This window comes from Argiope bruennichi, chromosome 5, assembly GCF_947563725.1.
Source record: "Argiope bruennichi chromosome 5, qqArgBrue1.1, whole genome shotgun sequence".
Classification (NCBI taxonomy): Eukaryota; Metazoa; Arthropoda; class Arachnida; order Araneae; family Araneidae; genus Argiope; species Argiope bruennichi.
Genome location: NC_079155.1, coordinates 15,264,510 through 15,286,017, shown reverse-complemented (window position 1 = coordinate 15,286,017; position 21,508 = coordinate 15,264,510). Strand labels below are relative to the sequence as shown.

Here is a 21,508-nt window from a genome sequence, read left to right as displayed (position 1 = left end):
ACAATTAGAATAGTAAAAATAAAAAAATTATAAGTTTTAAATTAAAAATCATTATGAAAACCTTTAATTTTTATACAGAATAAACTAGTAAGAGATTCTTCTTTACTAATTTTTGAATATGTGATAATTTTGTTTCACATTTTAACACATATTGATAATTTATTCATTTCTTACTTTATTTCTTAATACTAATAATAAAATAAATTGTTGGTTTTTTTGGCACAAAAACAATATAATTAAGAAACCGCCGAATGGATGTGTAAGTGGACTAAATTGAAATTGAAATTTCACCGTTAAAATGGCAATACATTTTATTATTTACGGTTTTTATAAATAAATAAGACGACAGACGGAAGTTTGTGGCTCATCCTTTTTCAGGATTTTTGTAGGGAATTGCAAATTTAATTCTTGTTCACTCATTTGTATTCTAAAATTGTGTTAAGATAATTATTTTACTTTTTTTCTATGCTGTCGTAATTATTTATAATAAAAAATGAATGTCATTCATTGCGGTTCTCGGTTTCTACTGAATTCTAGTTTCAGACGTTTGTATCCTGCATGTAATAAAAGAAGCCTATCACATTACCCGATAGATGATAAAATTAGTGGTTTAAATGAAGAACAACAGCAGGTATTGGAACACTGTTATGAAATATTATTTCTTTATTTGAATCCTTTGATTGCCTTTTATGATTTGTCTGCTTTGTAATTATTTTATAGTTAATTGATTATTTATAATTAATAATTTTTATTTTAATAAAAATTTCAGATGTAAAAAACGAAAGGATGTGATATTGATGCTACCTTTAAGTTATTACTTTTTCATATTATTGAGAAAGTAGTTTTGAACTCTGAATATGTGCAGTAATTTTTGCTACATTGAACACAATTTGAATTTTGAATGATGTATCCTCTAATTTAATGAATAAGTATGCCTCTTTTTCAACCGAACCTGCATTTATTATTTAATATAGTTGAATCTGTGTTAAGAAAGAACATTCAAATAAAAATGAAAATTCTACATATACTGTGATGCATTTATTGCTTCTTATTATTAATTGTTCTGTAATTTTCACTTTCAAGTCTATCCTCGGAAAGTTTACATTTGCTTTAATTACAACAAAATTTTCTTCCATATACATTTTAAATCTCTAAGTCGCACTTGAAAGAATGACTGTTAGAGATATGAAAGATGCGAGTTTTAGCATGTTTACCCTGAATATGAAGAAATGTGTAAAAATTTATGACCTTGGAGAATGTTGTATTGTATAATTCCATGCTATTTGTTTTAATATTAAATGTGAGAAAAGGCTTTATTCAGAATTTCTAATATAAATTATATGCAGGTATTGAAATGGTTATAAAAAGAAATATCTCGGTCAGTTGTTTAATAAGAACTATATAGAAATTTTTTTTTTGATTTAGTTACCTTAATTAACTTCAAAGCACGAATAAAATTTCTAACAACTATTTAAGAAATTATGTTAGGTATGTCTGGATCATAGAGCTGATATATAAATGGTGGAAGCTAGTCGCTTGTTTCTAGTCTAAACAAGTGTACACAACATGAGGCATGTGACTTGAGAGAAATCTGACCTCTTTTGGCGCCATATCGAAAATCTTGGCATACTCAAAAAATTGCCACGCTACATTTTGCTTCCCGGCATTGGCTCCGGTCGGTTTTCATTCCCGGTAAAGATTTCCTAAACAATATATATATATATTCATTCTTCTAAGCAAACTGGTTTCTAAAATAATGTTTTCTTTTTTTTATAAGTAGTTGAGTTTGTTGATTTAAATTATGTTTAGTTTTTTACTTTGTTTTTGTGCATTAATTAAAAGTGATTATTTTTCTTCTTTAAGTAAACATTTTATTTCTTTTCCTTACCAAAAAACATCTTAACATTTTACATTACATGTTCAATTACTTTCTATCATTATCTCAAACAGATAAAAAAAACTTTTATAAAAACAGATTATAAAAGTGACAGAATTCTTTTTTTTTTTTTTTTTTTTTTTTTGCAAGATACTGTGCATATGCATATATCAATATTATCCATGTTATTGGAAATTATAGAATCTTAAACTATATATTATAAACGTTTTTTACAATTTTATTTATTATTGCAGTTATTTTTTAAAGTTTAAAATTGGTAGGAAACCTTTTCTAAAAGCACTTATCTGTTGATTCTTTGTATAAAAAGAAATACCCATATAAACTATTTTAGTACCTCAGTTAAAAAACTAAAAGAATTGAGCAGAGATTACTTAATTATTTTTGAAGAAAGATAAAATCCTTGCTTATCATAATTCTAAATATTTATTCTGAAGAATAAATATTTATTTATTATTCTAAATATTATTCCGAAGAATGTTCATTTTAGTAATTTTAGTGAATGGAGCCATACAACAATTTAAAAGAATTAATTAAATTTGTATGAAGATGCAAATCTAATTTTAGGCAGTTATTTTTATAAAAATTTAAATTAGTTAACAATTGTAAATATATTCTTGTAAATTTATAAACATCTGGGTGAGTAAAATATTTAAATCAATTTCTTTTAAAATAAAAAATCACAATTATTGTCTAATAGATTTTTATTAAAACAATTTTCTATTTTCTTTACAGAATGAAAATTAAAAAAAAATAGCTTGAGCATAGATGAGCAATAAAATTTGTATCAAATAGCAAGATCTTGACTCTTATTTTGTCAAGGTTTTACATTCATTAGAAAATGGTATATAATTCTAAATTATGATATAAACATTGGACAAAAATATATATTATCAAATTAAAATATAAAAATGTTAAATTAAAAAAATACAGTGTATTTGGTGTGACCATAAACAAATTTTCTGTGATTGAATAAACCTTATGATACAGTTGAGAAAATTTTCCTTTTAATAAAAAGAACCACAAATTATCACATTAAATCATGGTTAATAAGACATAAGGAAAATAATATTTTGCTTTTAATATTGTTCACGATATAATACAATTTGAATATTTATGGTAAGCAAAGAACAACATATTAGAAATAATAAGGAACTTTATTTGCACTAAAATAAATACAGAATTATTAATCACTCAATAATGTTTATGCAAACACTTGTATTGGCGAGAAAAAAATCACACCAAGCACTTATAACACATTCGAGATTAAAATAAAACAAGTAGCAAAATATGATGCGGTTACATCAGTTTAAATGAAGCTTAATAACAAGTTAAATAAATTTAATACAATAACTAAACCAAACTATGAAATATTATTCAGTTATAACACCAAAATAACTGAGTGATGGAGGTTACGAAATTTTAAATTGAATTAAAATGGATATAAACAGAATATGTTTATTATACATACCTGTAAAATGATACTTGACTATTCTTAGAAGCTTTTTCTTTGCATCCAGTTGCACAGCAATAGTTAACAATGGCTTAAATAAGCTTTTAAATCTGAAAGTTGAAAGTAAGAAAAAATCTGCCATTGAAATATAATGGGGAATGGAGAATGCGGTTACAGTGAACACAAATTCTGTCGTCAGGTAATGTGATTTTATCTTGTCCTACATCAAAGTAGGGTTGCACTCCCTCTATCAGTATCTCAGCTCTATGGTCTGGATACTGTGCTGTCTAATAATCGTATAAAAATTATTTGACTTTAAGAATAAAGTAATATTATTAATGTAACTACATGAAATTATATGGGGAAAATTCTGAATGCTATAATTTGTGTAATTATATAAAGATTAATTCAACATTGTATAATCATACTGCTGTATATTATCTATTTATAATATTTGTAACACCACTTTTCTATTTCTGTCTTTTGTCTTCAATATTGAAGTGTGGTTAGATAACATTATGTGAAATTTGCTCAAGTCATGAACTTATGCTAGTTCTGGAGACTTTTATTTAGTAATAATAAATGTAATTCATTTCATTCTCATTTTTAAATCTTGAACATTAATGTCATCATTTTCGTTATTACATTAAATAAAATACAAGCTCCATTTATCAAAATGTTTAGTAACGTTCTAAATTGACATAATTTTTTAAAAAGTCATTTAACTGCAAAACTTTTGTTTTCTGACAAAATCAGATTATAAATTTGTTGGAAGCAGATCACTCTTGCAAAGAAATATTTTTTTCATATAATTCTCTCATTACTTAGCTGCGAGAGACCATCTTCCAGTTTGCTCAGAAAGAACTTGCTCCTTTTGCTCAAGAAATTGATAAGAATAACAAGTTTCCAGAATTTAAAGTAAGTAGTTGAGAAATTACCTCAAATTACATGTACTAAATTCTGTTTTTTATGTATAAAATATATTTTAAACCAAATATGTATATAAAAAATTTCTGTGGAAATGCTGATTTCAACCTTTTTAGAATTGAATTTCATCATTCTTGAGATTATTAATTTTCTTTTATTTAATCATTCTGCAATATTTTATTAACTTATAAATTTCATTCTGTAATATTTTATTAACTCATAAATTTCTGTATAAATTTAAATAATGGATTGTTCAATTCATTGCACTTATTTTATTTCTAGATATTCATGTTTAGCACAGTTTATTTATGAAATTTAGCTTTCTTTCTTCTAAATTCGTAATTTCAAATGTATTCTGATTATTTCATTCTGATAGATACACGCAAATATTTTTATTGTCCTTAGCTTTAAATACCTTATACATTAAATTAAATTTTAATCTAGTTGATATCTAAGTAACAGATAGAGATTGCAATATTAGACCCAGACTTCAATACTGGTATTCAGTATTTTTTAGATCTTAATTCCGGGATACCGGTTTTAATACTGGTATTAGAAATTTTAGAAAAAGAAAGAAAACACAGGTGTTTCTTTGTTTTATTAGCCAGTTTTATTATAAAGTGTGTGTAAGTATCACAAAAAATAATTTGTGACCTATAAATTATAACAGTAAATAAAGAAGCACAAAAAACTAAAGGTACATCTTATTTATTTAAATCACAAAATAAGGTAAATATCACTATTCAGTCTGTGCTACTATTACAAATTTTTGAAAAATGATCTTAAAAAACATAATGCTTTGATTGAACTGTTATTAAGCCTGAAAAGTAATTTTGTGCAAAAATTACCAGCTGTCGAAAACGCTGTTACGGCATCTACGCAAGTTGGTGGTACAGTTAGTAATGCACGATATACTTTTTACAAGTGTTTACCTCTAAATCCTACATATTCAAATAAATCGATTTCTCATTGGATGGTTTTAGATATAGCTGATTTCTGTATTGTATTTTGTTTTATTGAAATTTTTTATTTATCGCTAAATCTAATTTTTGTTCAAGAGGCAAGTCCTTTTCATTATCGACATTAGTATCATCATAATCTTCGATAACTGAGCCGAATTCTTTTGAATGTGAATAGGTTTGTGGGTAAAAATTTTTAAGAAAATTTATAATAAACTTAATCAGATTTGAATTGGTTATTTTCTTTTCTCCTTTTTCATTTTCATTTTTAAAATCATCATAATTATGTCAATACCATAAGACATTTTCTATTTTGGTATGCCTTTCTTCTGTGTGATTTTTCAATATGATATATAATTCTTCAGATAGTCATGTGTGGTGTTCTTTCAGTGACTGCAACATGAAATTTATTGTTGCATTAGCTGTTAATAAATTAGAATCTCTCCAACATAATGCCTCAATAGTCAGTTTTATTAGAAGTAGAGCTGATACAGTTCTGGATATTAAGTCGAATTCACTATCTGAAAAAATTTATTTACAGGTTTAAAACGATTATTGCTTTTTGGATTGGATTTCTCAGTTTCAAAAATCGTTCCGTCATTAGGAGTAAACTGTTCCAATATCTAATATTGACATATATTCTGTTTTATATTCAGTTAGTATATATTTTAGTAATATATCCTTTTTATAGGGGAACGTTTAAATATCTTAAAAATTTTTCGAACTTTTTAAATTATATGAAGCAATTCTTAATGGGTTAATATTTTATCCTCATTAGCAAGATCTTCTTACACAATTACATTGTCATTATCTTCATTGTTAATATCACTCACACTCTTACTCTCTTCAAAGTTGGAATCCAAAGTTTCTATATCCACAGTGTTTGGATTCTTCTGTTCTTTATTTTTTTGGTATAATACATTACAACTTTCCGACTTTTTTCATAATTGTTGCTCCATCAGTTGTAAATGATACAGTATCTTCTTTCAGGACAATCCATGTTTCGCTAATTTAGATTTAAGCAACTAAATCATTAATTAGCTAATTGATTCTGCCCCTTAAGGAGACATAAAACAAAAACGTATACTATTTTGCTATGTTGATCATGCCTGAACATATAGTGGAGACAATTTTAAAAATTTCCAGTAAATATCGAAAAAACGGTATTTAAACTTGTGAATACTGGTATTACAAAATTGTACAAATGGCTCAAAATACCGGTATTCGGTATACCGGTGTTGCAATCCCTAATTGCAGTATTGGACCAAGAGTTCAATACCGGCATTCAGTACTTTTTAGATCTTGATACCGGTAATAGAAATTTTAGAAGAAGAAAGAAAACGGAGCTGTTTCTTTGTTTTATTTGCCAGTTTTATTAGAGAGTGTAAATATCACAAAAAATAATATGGAACTTATAAATTATAACAGTATATAAAGAATCACAAAAAAAGTAAAGGAACATCTTATTTGTTTAAATCACAAAAAAGTGTAAATATCACTATTTATTCTGTGGTACTATTAAAAATTTTTGAAATGTGATCTTAAAAAACAATGCATCAATTGTACTGTCATTAAGCCTGGTAATTTTGTGTAAAAATTACCAGCTATCGAAAATGCTTTTTCGGTGTCTATACTAGTTGGTGGTACTGTTAGCAATGCAAGATATACTTTTTCCAAGTATTTACCTATAAATCCTTCAACTTCAAATAAATCGATTTCTTGTCGGATTATTTTTGATATAGCTGATTTCTGTATTTTATTTCGGTTTGTGAAATTTTTTTATTTATCGCTAATTTTAAATTTTATTCAAGAGACAATTCATTTTCTCTATTGACATTAGTGTCATCATAATCTTCAATAACTGCACTGAATTCTTCTGAATGTGGATAGGTTTGTGGGTAAAAAATTTTAAGAAAATTTACTATAAACTTTATCAGATTTGAATTGGTTACTCTCTTTTCTTCTTTTTTATTTTCATTTTTAAAATCATTATAATTATGTAAATACCATAAGTCATTTTCTATTTCAGTATGCCTTTTTTTCTGTGTAATTTTTCTATGTACTTCTTCAGATAGTGATGTGTGCTACCGCTGTTCGACCTAAAAACGAAAATATATATTATGTTGCTATGTTGGCGATTCCTGAACATATAGTGGAGACAATTTTAAAAATTTCTTGTAAATACCGAAAAAACGGTATTTAAACTTGTGAATACCGGTATTACAACATTGTACAAATGGCTCAAAATACTGGTATTGCAATCCCTAGTAACAGACTTTTTCATTTTGCAATTATTTAAAATGCCTCATTTTGTGTAAAGGTTGTAAAAGATATTTTTTTAGATTATTTAATATTTTATTTACTATTTTTATTTTATTAATTTTTGTTTTTATAATAAATTTGTTAGCCTTAATTTTTCTTTTTTGTGTGTGTGTGTGCATATGTTTCAAAATCGGAGTCTGCAAAAATAAAACAACTTTTCATGAGAAGAGTATTTATTTATTATTATTTTTAATGTCTAGGTTTATTTTTATTCAAGAATGTATTTTAAACCTTTATAAAGTTGCCACAAACTATTTATTTCCTTTTTAATTTTCTCTGAATATGGATTTTTCCCTCCTTTTAGGAATTTTTCAAGAAGCTTGGCAATTTGGGAGTTCATGGTTTAACTGTGCCTGGTAAATATTCATTTATTTTTAAAATAACTACCCGTATTTTATTAATGAATCTCAGTTTGATATATGACAGTACATTAAGGAATGTACAGTATTTTAGTTGGAAGTTTTTAATTGAAAAATTTTTTTTCATTGAAAATCTGTAAAGTGAATATTCAGATTGTACTTATTCTATAAAAATATTAATTGTTACAAAGTATTAAAAAAAACTACAAATAAAGAAGTGAGGAAGAAAAAGAAAAAAAGTGAAGCAATAAAATCATTATAAAAAGCAGGCCATCTTATGATATAAATTCTAAGCAGTTTTACATGGTATCTTACAATCATGATTTATAAGTAATTTCCTACTATTAGAAAATGAGAAAAAGGGAGGCCAGCATAACTTTTCATGTATGATACAAAATAGATTTTCTGAATGATAAGAGATTCTTTTTTTATTTGTTTCTCCAGTCAAAATGTTAGAATCATTTATTTTTGACAAATTATTCAAAGTGTCTATTTTGAAAGTAGCTCTAAAATAAAATCTAAGCCCCTGCATTTAATTTAAATATATAATATACTAGCTACTGTACACAGCTCCACCTGCATTTTAATTGTTCAATAGGTATGTAAGAAAAAGTGGGAAATACATCTACATATTCATTGTCATACAGATGTTATGTTAAGTCCAAAAGAGGCTTGAATTTAATTAATTGCTACTCTAATGAACCTGAATAAAAATTGCTTAGTGTTAATGATTGAAATGTACATATAAAATTTTTTTTTTGAGATCCCCTTTAGAATTTAGCTGCATATATTTGGCCATGGGAGAAACATGTAATTTCTAACTTCTTAGTAAAAATTTTATGAGATTAAATTTTACCTTAAAAATTAACAATATTAAGAGAAGATCACTTAAGTTTCTTTGACTCATAATAGCTTTTTAAAAGGCATTGATTGAGATCTTTAGTAAAAAATGGCTATTTTCTAATGCTAAGATATTAAAATTAATATCATGTTAAAAATATTTAAAAGTTAAAAAAAATTGCAAATTGTGCTAAAAAAATTTTTGGTAAAAATATTTTATTAGCAAATTGAATTTGGGATTAAGATTATGTGTGCACCATAGATTTGTTCAATGGAATACTCCAAACAGTTAGGGAAGGAACAACAAGGGAAGGGGATCAGTGATCTTTTCTAGGTTTCAAATTTGTTAATAAGGATTTATTCTGAATTTGTTTAGTAGGATCAGTATATTAACCATACAGGTAATTAAAATTTTTGTTATTATAGCTCTTTTTATTTTTAAGCTGTAGAATGACGGACAACATGGAAGGAATATCTCCTAGAATTTCTTGACATTTGCGATTTTGGTTAATTTGTTATATATATTTTGAAGTAAGATTTTTTGATAATACGTGATAAATCTTCCATTGCAATCCTTTCAATACATGGTTTAAACTCTTTTACTGTTTTTGAAGAGAATATGCCTTTTTATTCTAAGAAATATTGACTGTTTTAGAGTTCAAATCAGTATGATCAGTAAACAGTATTTTGCTCTAATCAAGAAATTTTTAGCTATTCTATTTTAGTTATTCTCATTGATTTAAAAGTTAATCTTTCAAGGCTTGAAAAACAGAGAAACAAAACAAAACGAAGTAACAAAAAAAAAAAAAAAAAAAAAAACCAGAGACATTAACAATAGCATTTATTTCTCTCTCTCTCTCTCTCTTTTTTTTTTCTGGAATGGATCCTGAGAGATCATTTCCAGAAAAATCATCCATGGCTTGATGGATCACCAAAAATTTGTCCTCTTAAGACAGAATTAATAAGATGATTTTGATAAGAGAAGGATTGTCACAATGAAATATTTGTGGTAAAAAATTATATAAATATCAACTGCTACTAAAAGATAATTCCAATAATTACTAAATTTAGATAACCTGCAAATAAATAATTTTTGCATACTAAGAGGCAATGTGAGCGTTGGGAAGGCTAATGTGTATATAGATATGTGCATTTTTAAAAATAAATTTATGTACTTATTAGTGAAGAAAAAGTATCACAGTATACTGATTGGGCTCATTAAAATTTTGAAATTACTAAAATATGAAATAAAATTAGATCATATATTTTAAAAAAAATTGCAACAACTTTAAAATACATTTTAAAATGTGTCAAAAGTTGTTATGTAAGAAATTTAAACACAAACTCAACTAAAAAAGCTGTATAATAAGGGGGGAGTTAAATTTCAACATTAGCTAGATTATGTGAGTGATAAATTAATTAAGTAGTATAGGTTTGATAATATTTCAACAGAAAAACATCATTGTTATAAAGTATATCTAAATTAATTTAAAAAAATATTTTGATTAGAGATATAGAAATGAAATTTGTTATTAAAAAGTCAAATTATTTAAACTTTAAGATGGTATTGAAATAATTTTAGGGTAATGATTTATTTAGAAGTTATGGAAGGAAAAAATATGAAATCTTTAAATTCCTCTTCCACCTCTTTTAGAGGATCCTAGAAACTTTTTAATGGTTCTGTAAATTCTTCTAAGTGCAAAGGAACAAGTATACCAAAATTCATCTGAATCTGCCAAGAAATGTGGAATTATTTAAAGTCAAAACGTATCTATAAACAAACAGATTTTCAGTTTTATAATATATAGATGATATGAATAAAATGTCTTTAGTTTTAAAAAACAATTCTAATATATTATTCCAACAATTGTTTAGTTGTTAATCATTACTAAGAATTTTTGCTGAAGCCATAACAATTTTATTACTCCTGAAGCTTATCTTCGGTTAAAATTTGTTCATTATACAATTTCTTAAAAATTGTTTAAATTGTCAATACATATGAATAATTTTTTTTTTTTTTTTTTTTTTTTTTAGTGAAAGATGGTGGAGCTGGTGTTGGCTATTTGGAACACTGTATTGTATTGGAAGAACTCTCTCGTGCAGCTGCAGGTGTTGCACTTAGCTATGGTGCTCATTCGAACTTGTGTGTGAATCAGATTGCCAGAAATGGTAATGAAAAACAAAAGGCTAAATATTTACCTAAGGTATAATCTCTTTTATTGCGTTATTTATGAAAGTATTAAATATATTTTTGTAAGATTTGATGGGGGGATTTTTGTTTGTATGTTTGATGTGTTAGTCAGTAAATGCTATTGTCCAACAAAAATGCTTAGTGAATCATCACTTATCTCTTTAGGGGGGGTTATTGCCATTTTGTATGAAAAAATGATGAGTGCATCTGTTTTACGCTCAAAAGTGGTGGCAGAGTTTTTTCTGTTGGTTCACAATTTGGTTGTTATCATGTTAACATGAAAAATATAATTCTTTTAGAGTTTGCATTCAATATATATCTAAAGCATCTGCAATTATAATAGATCAGAACACAGCACAGCTATCTACTTTGCTTTCATTATTCTTTGTTTATTAGAATAATTTGTTTTTTAATAAGTCATTTTTTTTTTTCTGTTTAAGGGTTTGTTAAGTTTTTAATATATAGTTTTACCATTCTAAATTTGTTTTGAAAAACTGGAGGTTAATGCAGTTTGATGTTCATATTAAGGTTTTATTCCATATATGGTGTATTATTTATTTTAAAATGACTAGTGTTTAGAGAAATAATTTTATGTTAAAGAAATAAAATATGTGTAGCTGCTTTTTAGTGATACTCATTAGCTTTTTGTGTGTGTGTGTGATTTATGGGGTTTTTTTTTTTTTTTCTCCCCATGAGAACATGTTGGTATCTTAAATTCTTTAGATAGGTACAAAATAAGTGATACCTGTAATATATAGTATAGTGAAAAAAAAAAAGACTTTCTGTGATTTTTAATAACACAAAAAAGTTGTCTTTTGATGTGTAAAGGCCAAACACAATTTCATGATTATCAGAATATCTCTGGAGATGCTGAAATGATAAATCTCATAAATTTGTTCTATTTCAAATTTTTTCTCTAATTTCTTATTTGTGCAATGAAAATCCATGTTAAAGAGCAACTTTACTGATAGTGATAACAGTCCTGAAAGACAACAGAAAAGTTCATGGTTGGTGAAGAAAAATAAGAGAATGGTTTTACAAATTTAGAAGGTCCTTCAATATTACAAGAAGACATATATAAAATAGCTCAAATATAATTTAAATTGCTGTCTGTTGGCTTGAAATGTGAGTGCACAAGAATATCAAATAGAGCCATTTAATTGCTGAACTTGAGTTTTATAAATAATGATGACAGAAGTAAATAATTGACACCCCCCCCCCCCCAAAAAAAAAGCCAAGAAAGAAATGCATTAAAAACAATCGGACAGTGCATTAAAAATTGTCTCATAATTTTTTCTTAGTTTTTCATTCTTTTTTGTAATTAATAAATATCAGTGCAATATTAATTCCTAAAATCTTGCATAGTTGTTATCCTTTCCACATTTTACTGATTTTCTAATTCATAGCAACAGTCCCTGTCTAATGTCCACAGAATATTAGCCAAGAGTCAAAATCAGAGATGATATTTGATTGTAGAAAATATTTTGGAGTAGAAACTGTCAAATTTTAATCCAAATATTGAATCGTTCATAAAAGATAAACAGTATCAAAATCGTTATTTTTTTAAAAATCTTGATTCCTTGTTTTTGAATTTTCGTACGTTGTTACAGCTAACTAATAATAAGTTGTTGTTTTTTTCCTTTTATAAACAATGAATCATTATTTTTTTAAAGTATGCTTTACTAATTAATAATGTATATATTATGTCTTTGTATTTTATTTACTTATATAGTTATTTAATGGGTCTCCAAATATTTTTATTATAACAGGTGGTACATACAACCAAAATGGTTGAGAATCTCTGATCTATAGGGACATATTTATGTTGTAATACATTTTAAATAGCTGTTTTGGAATTTTTGTAAATTCGATCACAATCTTATTTCATATCAATAAATTCAATACATAATTGAGTAGTAGGAATATAAGAAAAAGGGGAATTTCTTGCTAAAATTTTGAATGAAAATAATTTTTAAATTGGAATTGTGTTTAAAAACTTAATTGTAATTAAAATCTCTTGGTTAAAAAATTGTTTTCAATTTTAAAATATAATAATTTTTCTTTTATTAAATGTTGCTTTATTAAAATTGTTGCAACCAAACAAAAATGCAAGTGGTACAATTATTTGCATAGAGTAATTTTACAAGAATATGCATAAGTTAAAATATAAATATTGGAAGTAATATATAGTTTTTTTATCAGTTTATATTTCAGTGGTATATCTATAATTTTCTCATTTTGAAACTGCTTTTTTTTTTAGCTCATTAGTGGAGAGCATGTTGGAGCTTTGGCAATGAGTGAAGCTGGCTCTGGCTCTGATGTTGTATCAATGAAACTGAAAGCAGAAAAGAAAGGTGTGCCTCTTTTATAGATTGTCATTTGTTATAATATAAATAAGAATATATGTAAAGAAGCAGTCTTTCAGATTTTTAATTTTTTATTCTTTTATTTTTAATATTTTATTGGTGTAATCCAATTTTTAATTTTGATGAAGATTTCTTTCAAATAGTCGTGAAAGCAGAATGCCAAATCAAATAAGCAGAAAGGATGAAACAGCAAATGTGATAAAGAATTTCAATCTTATATAGTTTCAGAAGGGCTTCACAAATTTCAATATTTTGATTCTGTGGAAAAAAATTAAAAACCTGTGCAACTCTAGTGACAGTACAGGTGGAATTCGAGTGGAAGTGATTTGAAATTAGACACATGCTTAACCACCTTTCACAAACAGCTAATTCACCGAGGATATTGGTTATGTTTAATTTCAGTTAAATCATTTAGTACAGGTGGAATTCGAGTGGAAGTGATTTGAAATTAGACACATGCTTAACCACCTTTCACAAACAGCTAATTAACCGAGGATATTGGTTATGTTTAATTTCAGTTAAATCATTTAGTACAGGTGGAATTCGAGTGGAAGTGATTTGAAATTAAACACATGCTTAACCACCTTTCACAAACAGCTAATTAACCGAGGATATTGGTTATGTTTAATTTCAGTTAAATCATTTAGTACAGGTGGAATTCGAGTGGAAGTGATTTGAATTTAGACACATGCTTAACCACCTTTCACAAACAGCTAATTCTCCGAGGATATTGGTTATGTTTAATTTCAGTTAAATCATTTAGTTAAAATTTCAAATTTATTATTATTGGTCATTTATTATGTTAATATATTTATCAATGAAGAATTCTCAATTTCTTGCATAATATCTAACATTAGCTAATGATACTGATGTTTTTTTTAATCCCCTTAGGTGATTATTATCTGTTAAATGGATCAAAGTTTTGGATTACTAATTTTGCTATAGCAGATGTTCTTATAGTATATGCTAAAACAAATTTTGATACCAAGCCTCAGCATGGAATTAGTACTTTTATTATTGAAAAGGTAAATATTTTATGCTAATATTTTATTTAACAATCTACTTGTTAATTTTATAGCATTGGTTTTTATTCTTTCAGCAGAATTCTTCCATTTCTTTTATTAATAAAACACATATATAAAGAATAGAGATTCTATTAATTTTTAATATTTTTATTAATTTCAATCTCAAAACATGATTCATTTCCTAGTATAATATGAATGATTATGTGAACAAATGAAGGTTTATGCATTTTGTTAGTAGGATTTACCTAAAGTATAAATTTGAAGACATCATATAGAGACTAAACTTTTTGAATGCAATATTAAGGATGGAAAATATTATCTTTTTAAAAACTCTAAAAACATCCAATTTTTTTAAATTGTAGACTTATTTCTAAAGCATTTAAGATCAGTGAAATAGTTGCATTTAAAGTAATTATAATAAGATAAGACATATTACAAAAAAAGCTATTAGTATTGAAACTAATTACACTCATCTAGTATTTCTTTTTATTATGTGATTTCTGTCATTTTTTCTTTATTATCTATTTACATTTTAAAGTGTGATAAATGTCTTACACATTGATGACTGTCGCTTTGAATTTCATATAATGTGATGTATATGGGCTTGCCATTTAGTAATGACTCCTATAACATTCATGTTTATAAAAACCTTAAAGCATTTCATAATATGTAACAGATATTTTATTGGAATTTTTTATTTTACGAGTTTATTGTTTTTATTTAGGGTTTTTTTAACAATTTTTTTTATAAATTTCAGGGAATGGAAGGCTTTAGTGTTGGTACACCTCTTGATAAATTAGGAATGCGAGGATCTCCCACTGGAGAATTAATCTTTGAGGATTGCAAAGTCCCAGGTAAAATTATCACTTTATATGTATTTATAGTAGTTTTAGAAAACAAACAAAAGCTAAATCATTAAAATTTTTAGCTCACAATTCTTCTTTTACCTTAAAGTTACTGCCTGGTTATTTTGTAAACCATTTTAAGCATTAAATTTTTATAAGATTATTATTTTATTATAATTTTATAAGAATGTCTTGATGATAATTCAAAGTGAGTTATCTTGACAATAATTCAAAGAGTTTGTATATGCATTATTGGATTCAAAATAGTTATTAAATGTACATTAAAAGAATATATGATAAATTAGATATGCTGTTATCCTGTTAAGAATATCTTGGATATGATTGTCATAGATTAATTAATGAAAGTTGTAGTAGGAAATCTCATGCATATTTGTAGAGTGCTTAAAAAATATACATATATATTATTTGTAGACAGGGTTTCCACAGGGCTTAAAAAAGCCTTAAATATTAAATCTTTTTAGTGGCCCTTAAAAGGGCTATAAATTTTGTGAGGCCGGGCATCATTAATTCATTTAAAGAAATGTTTCCTGTCTGTAAAATGGCAAAACACTTTATCTGCAAACCAAATAAAGTGTAAAGTAAATAAATAATAACAAGTATTTCATTTGTTTTGGAATTGGTCCATATTTTACTTCATTGTTATATAGTTCATTATGCAAAGTTGAAAGTTATATTTTGTTAATTGAGGAATTGTTAAACAAATCTACTAAGTAAGCAGTTGAGCATATTAGTGAGATTTTGGTACTCAAATGCCTAAAAAACTGAAATAAGGAATTTATTCTATTTTTATGACTCATTCTATGCCAGAAGACTTTTTGTAAGCATTTGACTGATACCATTAAAGAAATTAGAAGGTGATGCAAATTTCAGTGGATGGATCAGTAGTTAACTGAAAATTCTTCCACATGATTCAAGAACAAATTAGAAATCAGTTCCATACTGAGTTATTAAATATAGGCAGCTCTTTGCATATTTAAAACAATGCATTTAAAGGTGCAAATAGAGCAACTTAGTGGAATTGGAACAATCTATTTATCACTCTCTATCGGTTATTTAAAGATTTTCTAGCATGTAAAGAAAACTATATTAAATTTCATTAAAAAAACAAGAAAACATGCAAATGCCCCCCCCCATAGATTGTTGGAAAATGTGCCTATAGCTGAAAAAACTGTTAGAAAATTGAGATCATATAAAGGATTATGTTTTGAGTATTGAAAAAGGACGTTTCCAAAATCTGGGTGTAAATTGTGTCATTAATTTCAAATTGTGGCCATTATATGAATATTTTGTTGCAACTAAATGTAGTTAGTATAATATTCATCTTTACAAAAGACTGCGCTTTCTAATATTTTTTATGGGAATGTAAGTATCAGAAAGTTGAGAGGAGAATGCTCTTGAAAAGCATTTTCTAGAGAAAAAAAATTTTTAATAGAAAGTTGCTTTTTTTTTAATCAAATTCTTTTTTGTTACTTATTATAATATCATTATTAGCATAATGTATTCAGAAATATAAATGCCAAAATTCCACATTGTGTTGCATTTCAAATGAAATTGACCACATCAAATTTTATTTTCAGCTGAAAATTTAGTTGGTGCAGAAGGTAAAGGCGTTTATGTTCTGATGAGTGGATTAGATTTGGAAAGGCTTATCTTAGCTGCTGGTCCTATTGGGTAAAATGCAATTTATTTGTAGAAATATTAGAAGGAAAAAACAACAACCTGTTTTGAATTTTATTTGAAAATAAATAGTAAATTTCTAAATATACTAATTCAATATATATACCATTTATTCAAGTTGCAAATGGAGTTTTTAAAACAATTGTTTTTAAGAAAAAATTTTTTTATATGTATGTAACATTTATTATATCAAATTTAATAATTTCTTAACTTTTCATAATTGAAATGACTATTATTAAACCCCGCAATCAAAATTAAAAGACACCTACTTCAATATTAAGTAAATATATCTGTATTTAATAATTCTGTATTGCACACATGATAATTATGAACAAAACTATAAATACATGTAGATAAGATAATAAATTTTGAAATAATGTATTGAAACATGAGAATAGTAGAGATTTTGAATTATTTAATATCTGGCATATCTGGTCGCTTAATAACTGGGGAGGAGGACAAATTTAGGAATATAGAAAATTTTTATTTTACAAAAATTGTACATTTGTACTTATTACATTGAACATAATAGAAATGCCATGATTTTCAATTGCTTAGGATAATGCAAGCTTGCTGTGATATAACATTTGATTACGTTCACCAGCGTAAACAATTTGGACAAAGAATTGGAGAATTTCAGGTATGCATTTAGACAAGAATGATTTTTTTGTGGGAAAAATTTTTGCCCTGGAGCTTCAAATAGATTATATAACCTATATTATATAGATCTATAAATTTTTTCTCATAAAATATTTATTTGCAAGAGTTTGAAATTTCATATTTTCTTTTCTCCAATTTATAGAATTCATCTCTATTTATATTTTTTACTAGCTGATACAAGGTAAATTGGCTGATATGTATACAACTCTGAATGCCTGTAGAACGTATTTGTATAGTGTTGCCAGAGCTGTTGACCAAGGTCATGTGAATTCTAAGGTATTTTTAATGTTGTCATTCTGATTATATATCTTGGGCATTGACATAGATTTTAAACATTTTGTATAACTTTTATTTTTAAATTTAAAACTATTTTAAGATTCATACTGTTTAACTGTGACATTTTAAGTGAGAAACTTTACTTTAAAAGAGTTCTATATGATTGGTGCATGATTTTATTTTTTTTTTCACTTGCAATATTTAAAATTTTCATTTAATTGCTAATTGCTTCTTAATGACTTGCTGTATTACACTAATTTAAATACATCCAAATTATGAATTTGTATAAAAAAAATGTTGATTTTTGTAGTTGATGTTGTAGAATTTATTAGCTGTAGATGTTGTAGAATTGATATAACTAACCTGAGTGTGTAATTAAGGGTTCTAATTTAAAATAACTTTTTATGATAAATAATTAAATGTGCAATGAGGGAAATTCTTTGCTTTGTAATAAAATATAAATTGTATTGAATGCAAACACAAAATTAAAGATAATTTCAATTTATAAAGAATATTTTGCTTTATTGAGAGATATATGTTTAAGCAAAATTGTATGCAGACAGTGTCAGTTTATTCTTATTAATTTTTAGAAAATTAATTGAATTTTTTTTTCTAGGATTGTGCTGGTGTCATATTATACTGTGCTGAAAAAGCTACACAAATGGCACTGGATGCTATACAGTGCTTAGGTATGCTTTTAACTCATTATTATTATCTAAAAGTTATTAAATATCTTTATAAAAAATCTGTTTTTAATACATATATATATACCCTTAAATGTGTAAATACATCATGTCTGGATGAGATCTTCTACTTTTTTTACAGGTGGCAATGGATATATAAACGATTATCCTACTGGTCGGTTACTTCGGGATGCTAAACTGTATGAAATTGGTGCTGGAACGAGTGAGATTCGACGAATGATTATTGGAAGAGCTTTGAATAGTGAATATAAATAATTCAACTGTAAGTATAATGCAGATAAGTATCAACAGGAGTTTCCAAAACAAAAGCTTTCTGATCCTTAAACTTAACAGTACTTTTCCGTTTATGAGGGCTGTTGACGACAAATAAATTATTTTCGCCAATTCACCAACAAAAAGTAATCAGTTTGGCAATATTTCTTTGGCCCTCTGGAACGAAAAAGTACCACTTTACCATATTTAATTTCCTTTAAACATTAGAATATCTCATTCATAATAATATATCTTAATATTAATGCTAGCTCTTCTCAATGCAATTTTTTATTTTAAAAAATAGACTTAAAATTCAACTTCTTAAAATCAGACCAGACGAATATAATTCTACATCATCTGGAAATTAATAATGTTTATATATATATATATATATATATATAAAGAGTTATTTTTCCTTTATTAATTTCAAGCAGAATGAGGTTGGAATGGCAGCACATAACACAATCAGTGGTAATCAAATAGATATTTGGAAAATTTTGAATGAACTAACATGACAGTTTTATGACCAAGGGGCAAATTAAAAACAAAAAAACATTATTTTATTTATAGTGTGTTTTGAGACCATTTGGATTTTTAATTTCTTTCACTACGCCTTCATAAACATGTCTAATAATCTCTTATTATTATTAAGCTAATTTTGCAAACTGTGCTGAATTAAATCCTTTAAAGGTTTTTTTTTTTTTTTTTTTTTTTTAAATATCTTCAAGAATTTTGAATATGTCCAATCACAGAAAGATAAAAATATCAAATTTGACAATTTCTATTTGAGATTCGCCTTCATCGCATTGTTATCATATAAATGAATGTACTCTTGCTTAAGAGATTCTATATCTTTAACCATTTTGTAACTTTGTGCTGTCTGTTTGAAGAATACATCATTGTTTGACTAAAATGGTGCAAATTTATTCTGTATGGAATCCACATTTTGTTTAATATTTCTTTCAGCAGATGAAATTGCATTTGTAATATTTGATATTGTATGAATGAAAGATTTTGCAAGTCTAGTAAAACTCCCAAAATTTAAAATATATAAAATTGTAATCTTCATGTTATGCCCAAAATGAATGGTGTTGACAGCAAATATGAAATTTTGACGTAGTAGATGAAATCATTTGTAACTGGACATTTTGTGAGGGCACACAAAAAATCACATATAACAATTTAAGTGTAACCGTAGTTAACTTATACAGATATTTTGTATCAATAAAAAATTTTGAATTGCCATATTTTTTTATGTAAAAGTGACAAATTGATTTTTAATGTTGATTTTTATATTCTTATATATACAAACTATATTATAATATTTGATTTTTCCCCCTCCTTCAGGAATTTGGAACAATTGACCGAACAAATGAATCCTGACTTGAAAATCTTATTTTTGATATTTTTAAAATCTTAGCAGCTACATTTTATATTTGCTGTTATGAAAAAAAAAAAAATCACTGTAGAGTTTTATGACAATGAATTATGCTATTTGTTTGTTTTTTGAGAAAATTAGCCAAATTTTGATGTTGTTAAAATGTTTATTGTTGAATAAATATTTTATATTTTGCATTTATATTTCATGTTAGAAATTCTCTTTATGGAAGAAGATAGTTTTAATATATATCCTATTATTTATACTAAACAATCAAATTGAATCACTTTCATTTTTTAAAATGATAAATCTCTTTTAACTCTATGCACTTTTTTCTTTTAACTTTTTCCCTTGGTTGAGAAAATCTTCCTAGGATTTAATATTTACTGACCATTTCAATAACAATATATAATAGTTTTTTTTAAAAAAAATATTTCAACAATTATCCTGCTTAAGATTAATTATTAGAACTAATTTCTCTTAATAGAGGTTTTTATTAGTTCAAAATTTTATTTCTTCATGTACTTTCTTAGTTATGTCATGAAAACTCAATTTTCTATTATTGATTAATGGATATATATATATTAGTAATTGGAAGTTCAAAAAGTAAGTTTTATAAAGCATTGCTACCAAATTGAAAATTAGTCAATGTACAAAATATAATTCTCTAGCAGAGGAAGGAGAGAAAAAAGTTGTGGTGTGAATTGAATTTTTATTTTTATTTTCTATGCTGATTCAATTTTCCCAAAGCATGTAAAAGCATCGATTCTAATAGACAAGAAAAAAAAGGGGGGGATGAAAACAATTTTTTTTTTTTCAACAATAGATTATATTGTTGTCCTGAAATTTAAACCATTTTCATTATTTCTTCAACTATACAATTGCATTTTCAATTTGATTTTCTTCCATTATTGAAAATTAAAGAAGATAGATTTTGTTTAATATGTATTAGATAGGTGCAAGACTGTAAAATTTATTTGATAGATAAACCATATATTTACATTTTTAATAGCACCATGATGTCATGGGTCTGGTCACCATTAGAAAGCTCCATGCACACTGTTAGCTAAGCCTTTATAAGACAATTAAAATAATACCACTTTATTGTCTTGTAATCTTGCAGAATCAGGAATATGAAGTTATATCCAAAGAATTTAACTTCAGTTAAAAACAACCAATATCCTCGATGAACCAGTTAGTTGCTAAAGGCTGCTATTAATAAAATATAGAAACATAAATTATATTTGCTGTTTGCTTAAGAGAACTATACCTATTAGTTTTGGATGATTTCATTCTGTAGAAGAAAGATACATAATAGAGTACATTTCTGGGGCTCTTTGTTAGATAAGTTCTTAATTT

The 21,508-nt window shown here is 25.9% G+C and overlaps 1 protein-coding gene across 1 annotated transcript; it reads left to right on the top strand.

Annotated features, from left to right (window-relative positions):
* Window positions 1–299: 299 nt before the first annotated feature.
* LOC129969052 (isovaleryl-CoA dehydrogenase, mitochondrial-like) lies at window positions 300–20,350 on the top strand. Its single transcript, XM_056083459.1, has 13 exons — window positions 300–631; window positions 4,176–4,265; window positions 7,860–7,911; window positions 10,789–10,958; window positions 13,206–13,299; window positions 14,203–14,336; window positions 15,094–15,190; window positions 16,780–16,873; window positions 17,438–17,519; window positions 17,711–17,815; window positions 18,432–18,504; window positions 18,641–18,781; window positions 20,119–20,350. Exons 1-12 carry the CDS (start codon window positions 494–496, stop codon window positions 18,772–18,774), a joined length of 1,263 nt encoding a protein of 420 aa, XP_055939434.1. The 5' UTR covers window positions 300–493; the 3' UTR covers window positions 18,775–18,781; window positions 20,119–20,350.
* The last annotated feature ends 1,158 nt before the right edge of the window (window positions 20,351–21,508 follow it).

Bases quoted from the DNA above. Each gene is read 5' to 3' on its own strand.
- LOC129969052 (XM_056083459.1), top strand. From the start codon at position 494: ATGAATGTCATTCATTGCGGTTCTCGGTTTCTACTGAATTCTAGTTTC. The intron at 10,959-13,205 runs GTATAATCTCTT...TTTTTTTTTTAG, and splicing joins AGGCTAAATATTTACCTAAG to CTCATTAGTGGAGAGCATGT. The intron at 17,520-17,710 runs GTATGCATTTAG...ATTTTTTACTAG, and splicing joins AAAGAATTGGAGAATTTCAG to CTGATACAAGGTAAATTGGC.